This window comes from Monoraphidium neglectum, assembly GCF_000611645.1.
Source record: "Monoraphidium neglectum strain SAG 48.87 unplaced genomic scaffold scaffold00272, whole genome shotgun sequence".
NCBI classification, from domain to species: Eukaryota; Viridiplantae; Chlorophyta; class Chlorophyceae; order Sphaeropleales; family Selenastraceae; genus Monoraphidium; species Monoraphidium neglectum.
Genome location: NW_014013356.1, coordinates 10,525 through 18,149, shown reverse-complemented (window position 1 = coordinate 18,149; position 7,625 = coordinate 10,525). Strand labels below are relative to the sequence as shown.

Here is a 7,625-nt window from a genome sequence, read left to right as displayed (position 1 = left end):
CTTGGCAGGTGCCAATCAGCCACAGAGCCCTGAGGAGCGAGCGGCGGCGGTGCAGCAGCGCTTCCTGGATCGCTGGCTGTGTGTCGCCAACGTCACACTGCTGGAGGGTAAGAGATGGCAGACGTACAGGGGCCAATGCTGGTGATTTTTTGCAGGATATACGCATGCTTGCTTGGTTTATGAAACAACTGCACATGTTTTGGTGAGGTGCCTGGTTACTCACCGCCGCCGCAACCACGGGGTCATGATGCGCAGAGGTGATTGGCGTCCGGCATATGGCCATGCTCGGCCGCTTCCGGCGGCGGATGGCGGCGGCAGGCCTGTCCACCCTCATCAACAGCGGCGCCCTGTCTCCCAGCGTGCTCGACCCCAAGAGCATTGCCAACCTCGCCAACCTCATGATCAAGGTGGGGGCATCACGCCGACCTGCCGCTGGTGCTCCAGCCACGCTTTGTGGGTCGCACCACGTTGAATTCACACAGCCTCCTCCCGCTATTCACCTGATTTGGGTTTCTGTGTTTTTTTCTCTTACCCTTCATATCTTCATACCCACCTCTCCCCGGCCGAACACCTTGCAGGTGGTACGTGAAATCCCGGATTTCAAGGGCGACGTGGCCCACCTGGACGGCATGGACTTTGCCGGGGAGCTGGGCAGCGACTATGTGCTGGCCGCGCGCGTCAACCTCAGCAAGTGAGGCCCAGGACGCGCAACGCTCGGGTTTGGGCTTCTGCAGGCTTTGATGGAGTGCTGGATGGGTCAGGTCTCCTTTTGCTGGCATCGCGGTCGACCTGTTCCCCCCTCACCTGGCACGCATCCCCCTGCCCGTGCCTCCCCTTTCCATACTCCCTTCATGCAGGAACGATATCATCCGTTCGCTCCCGCTGTTTGAGACCTTCCGCACCGCCCTCGCAACGATGGCCAACACGGTGGGCGGCCCCGTGGGGCTGACTACGCTGCTGAGCATGCACGCGCGCAGTGGCGCGGCCGAGGCGGCGCAGCAGCTGCTGGACGGCACGCTGGAGGCCCACCTGGCGGAGCAGGCGCAGGCGCAGGCGCGGGTGCGGGCGGCGCTGCTGGCTGGCGCGATGTGGCACGGCAGCTCCGGTGGTTCGTCAGGGGCCGGAGACGACGTCGACGACGGGGAGATGGCCTGAGCCGCGGGCTTGACACCCCCCTCCCTCCCCTGCAGCCCTTCGTGCCCTCAACACCCCCAACGCCCAGCAATCAATTCTCAGGATGGCTTTGGATCAAAGTAACAACAATTTCACAAGATGAGGCGTTTTTCTGTCGGGTTCTGGGCACCCCCTTTATATGGAAGGAAAGCCACGTCATCGAGTATATTGACCGACATGGCACAGGGTTGGTAGAGAATGCCACCAGCAGCCTGGCTGTGAGCCACCGCCTTTGCGGCAGCATGCAGCTGCCTACACACCCAAGCTGGGGACACAAATGGACTGATACAGTGCGAGTCTCATCGTCCCAAGCAGTGAGGAGCGAGGACCGGCTACAAAGACGCCAGTCGCGCGACGCCCGCCCTGAAGTTGCCGAGCAAACAGCCGCCCCCACTGTTTTGGAGGACGCAGGATGCAGCGCCGGCAGAGCCGCCAAACCGGTGATGTACTGTTTTGTCGCGGGTCCGAGTTGAATACCTTGGAGATCGTGAGCCATGCAGTGATCTGCCTGAAATAGATCTCCTAGGTCCTTAGCATAGTCGAGCTATAGAAGAAGTAGCAGTGATCCGCACGCCATGTCGTTCGGGTTTGGACAGAGCCAGCCCGCGTTCGGGGGTGAGCAGCATCACTGGGTGATCTCGGCTTCAGCGACCCCGTACGCCGCCAAGCTCATCTTATTGGAATGAATGCCATGCAGGCTTTGGCCAGAGCCAACCGGCGTTCGGAGCGGCGTCCTCGCCGTTTGGCGGGAGCGGGTTTGGTCAGGTGCGTTGTGCGCGGCATTTGAGAGTGCAACGCTTGCATGCACCCGCGGCCGCAGCAGCGCAGGGACGGACTGCGGAGAGCCACCCGCCATACACCCAGGCTGGCTGGGACAGTAGGGACTGACACACGAATCGATCGCGCGCACGGCACCTCACAGACGCCGGCGTTCGGGGCAGCCGCAGGCGGAGGTGCATTTGGCGCATCGCAGGTGCGCCTCATCGACAGCAACTGCGCTGCGGGCGAATCGCGAGCAGCTGTGATGAATTCGTGCTGCTGACTTGATCTGATATGCGCCTGGCACTTGCGTTGGTGTTACACATTGCTGCGTCCGCCCGCAGCCGGCTTTCGGAGCGGCATCAACGCCCGCCTTTGGGGCGGCGCCCGCGTTTGGCGCCGGCGCAACTGGTTTCGGGGTGAGTCAGGGGGAGGGACTAAAGCCCGTTGCCGGCCCGTGTTTTGTGGGTTATGACAAACCCCGTGGCGTGGCTCCCCTGGGCAGCCTTGCAGCTCCATTAATACGATCATAACTGCCGCTGCTTGCCCTGCAACGTCACAATAGGCGAGGCCTGCGACGGGCAGCTTCGGCTTTGGCTCACCGGCACCTGCAGCCAGCCCATTTGGCGCGAGCGCGGTGAGGCCAACATTTAATTCCCTGATGTTGTCCCCTGGGCCTTGTCAACTGGCGCATGATTCAGGCCTGGAGGCTTGCCCTGCGATGCATGGCACCGCATTGCTTTTCAAAGCCCGTTGACGGCCCCCCATCCACCGCCCATGCCTCAATGCTCACGATTGTACCGCAGCCAGCGTTTGGGGCCAGCACTCCAGCTTTTGGGGCGTCCAGCACGCCGGCGTTTGGCGTCGGCGGGTTTGGCGCCCCAGCCAGCACGCCAGCGTTTGGTGTTGGCAGCTCACCGGCGTTTGGGGCGGCCAGCACGCCCGCATTTGGCGCAGCCAGCCCTGCATTTGGGATGTCGGCGCCCGGGTTTGGTGCGCCCGCCAGCACGCCGGCCTTCGGCGGCTTTGGGGCCGCCAGCACCCCGGCGTTTGGTGCGGCAACAAGCAGCCCGGCGTTTGGCGCCGGCGGTGGCGGTGCGTTTGGCGCTGGCGGCTTTGGGGTGAGTGTGGTGGCTGCGCCTTGTACCTGCACGCTCCGCAGCTGCAATTGTAGCCTGAGCGAAACCATGCTGCCTTGGATGGGGCGTTTGGCGTGGGATCATCTGGTGTGTATTATCTGTTCGTTGGCGGTCTGACAACTTGCTGCCTCCATTGTCTGCCCTGCGGAACACAGGCCGCGGCCCCTGGCGGGGCGGCCCAGGGCACGCGCGTTGTGCCGTACCAGAAGCACCAGGACAAGGACCAGAGCGGCGGCACCAGCAGCGGCGGCCCCGTCTACTACAACACCATCACAGCCATGCCGCAGTACCAGAACAAGAGCGTCGATGAGCTGCGCTGGGAGGACTACCAGGCCGGAGTCAAGAACGCCTCGTCAGCACCTCCACCGGCCGCCGGCGGCTTCGGTGCCCCCGCATCGTCGGCCGCGTTTGGCGGGTTTGGGGCAACACCAGCGCCAGCATTTGGAGCCGCCAGCCAGCCCGCCGCCAACCCATTCGGCACTCCCGCCTCGTCGCCATTTGGCGGCGGCTTTGGTGCTGCCTCCAGTGAGTGACGCTTTGCTGCTGCTGTGGCAGTCTCCCGGCTGGCGTTTGTGGACATCACCATGGGGGTTGCAAGCGTGTGTGTTGCCAGATGGATGATTTGGGTGGGTTAATGTTGCATGCGAACGCAATTGACGCCCTCGCTTTTCTCGCTCTGCCCTCATTGCAGCCCCAGCATTTGGAGCTCAGGCCAGCAGCCCGTTTGGCGGCGGCACACCCGCGTTCGGTGCCAGCACCCCGGCTTTTGGCGGGTTTGGGGCAGCCAGCACGCCTGCGTTTGGCGCTGCCAGCTCGGCGTCACTGTTTGGGGCGGCCAGCACCCCGGGAGGGTTCAGCTTCGGCGGCAGCACCCCTGCTTTTGGCACGGCCACCAGCACGCCGGCGTTTGGGGCCCCAGGTCAGTGCGTGCCTGCTCCCGGGCGAAACTCCGAACCAGGCACTGGGCTGCATACCACTCGAGCGCTTGGCATGCATGCATAGCCTCAAGCAGCAGCCTATGGTCCATTGGCACCATGAAGCACTAGTTTCCCGACACCCCCCAACTCCCACGCAACACAGCCTCCACTCCTAGCTTTGGTGGATTCGGGGCGTCGCCATCGCCGTCGCCCTTCGGCGCCAGTCCTGCTTCGGCCGCGTCGCCCTTTGGGACGCCATCCCCCAGCCCTTTTGGTTCCACGACGCCAGCATTTGGGGCAGCCCCCAGCAGCTCGCCGTTTGGGGGGTTCGGCGCCTCCCCGCCAGCCAGCAGCGCACCCGCCTTTGGCGGCTTTGGCTCAGCCTTCGGCGCCAAGCCCGCGACCTCGCCCGGCTTTGGGTTTGGCGCTAGCTCCTCGCCAGCGTTTGGTGCTAGCGCTCCTGCTGCAAGTGAGCGTGGTTGGGGACGTGATGGGGTGCTACTGCATTGCATAGAGCAAGCCGCGCAGCGTGATTGTGTGTACCGAGTGCTTGGTCTCTTGCCCGATCCAGCAACAAGTCAGTCACAAACGCCGTGCTTCCCTTCTCTCAAGGTACATTCTCTTTCAGCAGCGCAAGTGCCAGTGGATTTGGCGCCGGGTTTGGGGCAGCGTCCTCGACGCCTGCGTTTTCGTTCTCCCAGCCGGCAAGCCAGCCGGCTGGTGGCGGCTTCAACTTCGGCAACTTTGGATCTTCTTTTGGGGCTCCTGCGCAGGGCGCGGCGGGCGCGCAGCCCGCGGCCCCCGCAGTGCAACCGGCAGGTGTGGGCCAGGCCCCGTACGGCCAGCTCTCTGCGCTGCCCAGTGTCAACGTGCCTGAGCCCAAGGTGAGGGCAGCAGAGGCGGGGTTGTGAGCTGCTGCCGCAAAAATGCATCGTTACGTGCAGCAACATGCAATGCAGTTTCCCTCCATCTGCTTGCTGGTGACCGCCGTAGGCGCACCTGGCCCCTGCCCTGGTGAACACCCCGCGATGCCCCTCCCCGCTCGTCATCCTCAGCCCCCACTCTTCAACCCCCTGCAGGTCGGCATCAGCGCCCGACCAGCGCGCCAGGCCATCACCACACTGCGCCCCTCGCCGCTGCTGATGCTGCGCTCGGCGACACCACGATTCGGCGCCGGCCCCGCGCCCCGCAGCGCAGCGTCGCCCGGCCCCTCACCGCCCAGCCTCAGCCTGGGGGCCAGCGCCGGAGCGGTGTCGTCGCCGGCGGCCGCGCTGCTGCCAGCGCGAGAGAACCCGCACCGCCTCTTCATCCGCGAGCCACCGCCCTCCACGAGCGCGTCCCCCTCCCGCAGCAGCCTCACGCCCAGCACCCCTGTCACAGGCGGCGCAGCTGGGGGCGGCGGCGCCACCACGCCGTCCCCCGCGGCGGCTGCGGCTGGCTCGGGCATCCCGGCTGGCCGGCCGCGCAGCGCAGAGCGTCTGAGCAACGGCGGGGCCACAGCCCGCGATTTCAAGGCGGCTGCGGACGGGTGGGTGCGCGTGCGTGTGCATTCGCTGGCTGTCAGATAACCCCGTGACAAATATCCTGCCTCTATACTCGGCCCTCTTCAGTGGACTGGCATGCTGCCGTGCGTAAGTCCACTCTGTCCCGCTGCCCCGCCCCCAACGCAGCTCCCCGGCCAACGGCGCTGCGGCCGCAGCGTCTGACCTGCTGCCCAAGCTGGGCTCACTCGCGATGGCTGGCTACAGCATAGAGCCGTCCCTGAGGCAGCTGCAGGTGCGGCGTTGCCGGCGATGACCTACAATCACACCACACGCTGGTGCTGTGGTTGCAGCCAACATGATGCTTGCGTACCCGCGTTTTGTCACATAATTTCAGCTCGCTTACGGCAACTGGCTTAGTCACCTGATCCACAGGTGTCTGTTGTGTCCTCGTCACTGCACACTGGCCCAGCGTGTCATCCCCCCCATCGGCCTCCCCTCTCCCCAGGCCCTGGCTGCGTCTGACCCTGGCGCCCTGGCGGGCGTGACGGGATTCTCCCTGTCGCGTCGCGGAGTGGGCAGCCTGCGGTGGCTGGTGCCTGTGGACGTGAGGGGCCTCGAGCTGGACCAGATCGCACGCATCGACCCAGGTGGGCGGGCATGGTGTGGGGGTTGAGTGATGGTGCATTGACGCTCTTGTAGTGAGGTGGTGTGGGGTTGCTGAGCCAGCTGGAGCCTGGAGCTTAAGAGGGGACGGTTCAGGGCAGCAGGTTGATTGCCAGGGTGGGCTTACCGGCCACCGCACAAGAGGGCCGGGGGTGACACCAATATTGCTGGAACCCACCAGCTATCCCTTCACATCTTTCACAACAATGTCGTAAGAGGTGTTCCATTTGCATTTTACGGTGTTGCGCCCAGCCCCTCCCCTGCTGGCCTTTCGTCCCCTTCCTGCCAGGCGAGGTGGCCGTGTACGTTGACACCGTCAAGCCGCCTGTTGGCTGTGAGCTCAACACGCGCTGTGAGGTGACGCTGCTCAACGTGCACAAGAAGAAAGGCGGCCAGGTGCGGGCTGCATGGCACCGTGCGTGGTCCGTGGTCATGTGCGGGTCATCGATCATGGAGAGCTGCCTCGTGCTTGCCGTCGGCGCCGTGGTGTCCACCCATACAGCTGGCACTGGACATCTAACGCGCCGCCCTTCCCCCCCAAAAACCTCTGTCTCAGATTGTGACGGACCCTGTGTCGGTGGCAGCCTTTGAAAAGCGCCTGCGGCGGTACTGTGCAGAGGCGGGGGGCGAGTTTGTGGCCTACAAGCCGGACGGTGGCGTCTGGCGCTTCAAGGTGGGCGGCACGGGGACAGCGCTCACCACTGCAATCGCCAAAACCAGACAAGTGCTCGTAACGCCCCGCTGATTCCTTCGTACCACAGCGCACACTACACTCTGGAAGTGGGCTGGCGTGCCTAGACCACAACGCGCCGCTTCCGCCCGCCTGCACGCCCCCAGGTGGAGCACTTCAGCCGCTACGGGGTGCCCCTGGACCAGGAGGATGACGAGGACGACGAGGGGCAGGAGGGGGAGGAGGGAGGAACCCTGGGCGGCGCAGGGCCCGCCGCGGCAGCCAACGCCGGCGGCAGCGGCGCTGCAGGCGGCGGCAAGGGCCGCCGCTTTGGTGCGCCTGTTGTGGGCGGCGACAGCGACCTGGACGAGGCCACTGTGGACGGCGCCTGCAGCGACGGCGGGGAGGGGGATGCGCCCGACAGCCTGATGGCGGGCGGGGATGAGGGCGACGAAGCCGCGCTTGACGAGCAGGGGGAGGAGGCGGCGTACGAAGCGGCCAGGCTCGGAGCCAGGGAGGTTGGCGCCGACGCGGGGGAGGTGGGCGAGGCGGCCTACTACACAGGCGGCCCGTCCCGCAAGCGCGGCTACGGCCATGCCGCGCGGCCCCCACTGTCCGAGGGCCGGGTTGCATGGGGCACCGAGGTTGAGGAGGCGGACGAGGCAGCGGGGCGCGGCGAGCCGCTGCAGCATTCGCTGCCTGCGCTGCTGTCGCTGCAGCCAGGCCAGCTTGCGGCCATGCGTGATTCGTTTTTTCGTCAGGGCGGGGCCGCGGCGGCCGATGCAGTGAGCGCTGAAGCTGCATTGGCGGTGGCCCCGCC

At 65.5% G+C, this 7,625-nt stretch overlaps 2 protein-coding genes across 2 annotated transcripts in view; both read left to right on the top strand.

Moving 5' to 3' along the window:
• Nucleotides 1-275: 275 nt before the first annotated feature.
• Nucleotides 276-1,155, top strand: MNEG_2406 (hypothetical protein; the record flags this gene model as incomplete). The annotated part of the gene is made up of 3 exons (XM_014049117.1): nucleotides 276-407; nucleotides 579-691; nucleotides 858-1,155. The coding sequence occupies 3 exons, from the start codon at nucleotides 276-278 to the stop codon at nucleotides 1,153-1,155; spliced, it is 543 nt and encodes a 180-aa protein (XP_013904571.1).
• Nucleotides 1,156-2,906: 1,751 nt separating this feature from the next.
• MNEG_2405 (Nuclear pore complex protein Nup98) overlaps nucleotides 2,907-7,625 on the top strand; it is a gene marked incomplete at both ends in the record, with an annotated part of 8,936 nt that continues 4,217 nt past the window's right edge. The window contains 11 exons of the mRNA XM_014049116.1: nucleotides 2,907-3,053; nucleotides 3,227-3,596; nucleotides 3,763-3,990; nucleotides 4,152-4,457; nucleotides 4,601-4,872; nucleotides 5,068-5,516; nucleotides 5,659-5,764; nucleotides 5,978-6,119; nucleotides 6,425-6,531; nucleotides 6,692-6,808; nucleotides 6,973-7,590. Of these exons, the coding sequence (XP_013904570.1) occupies nucleotides 2,907-3,053; nucleotides 3,227-3,596; nucleotides 3,763-3,990; nucleotides 4,152-4,457; nucleotides 4,601-4,872; nucleotides 5,068-5,516; nucleotides 5,659-5,764; nucleotides 5,978-6,119; nucleotides 6,425-6,531; nucleotides 6,692-6,808; nucleotides 6,973-7,590 (2,862 nt within the window). The remainder of the gene's footprint in view (nucleotides 3,054-3,226; nucleotides 3,597-3,762; nucleotides 3,991-4,151; nucleotides 4,458-4,600; nucleotides 4,873-5,067; nucleotides 5,517-5,658; nucleotides 5,765-5,977; nucleotides 6,120-6,424; nucleotides 6,532-6,691; nucleotides 6,809-6,972; nucleotides 7,591-7,625) is intronic.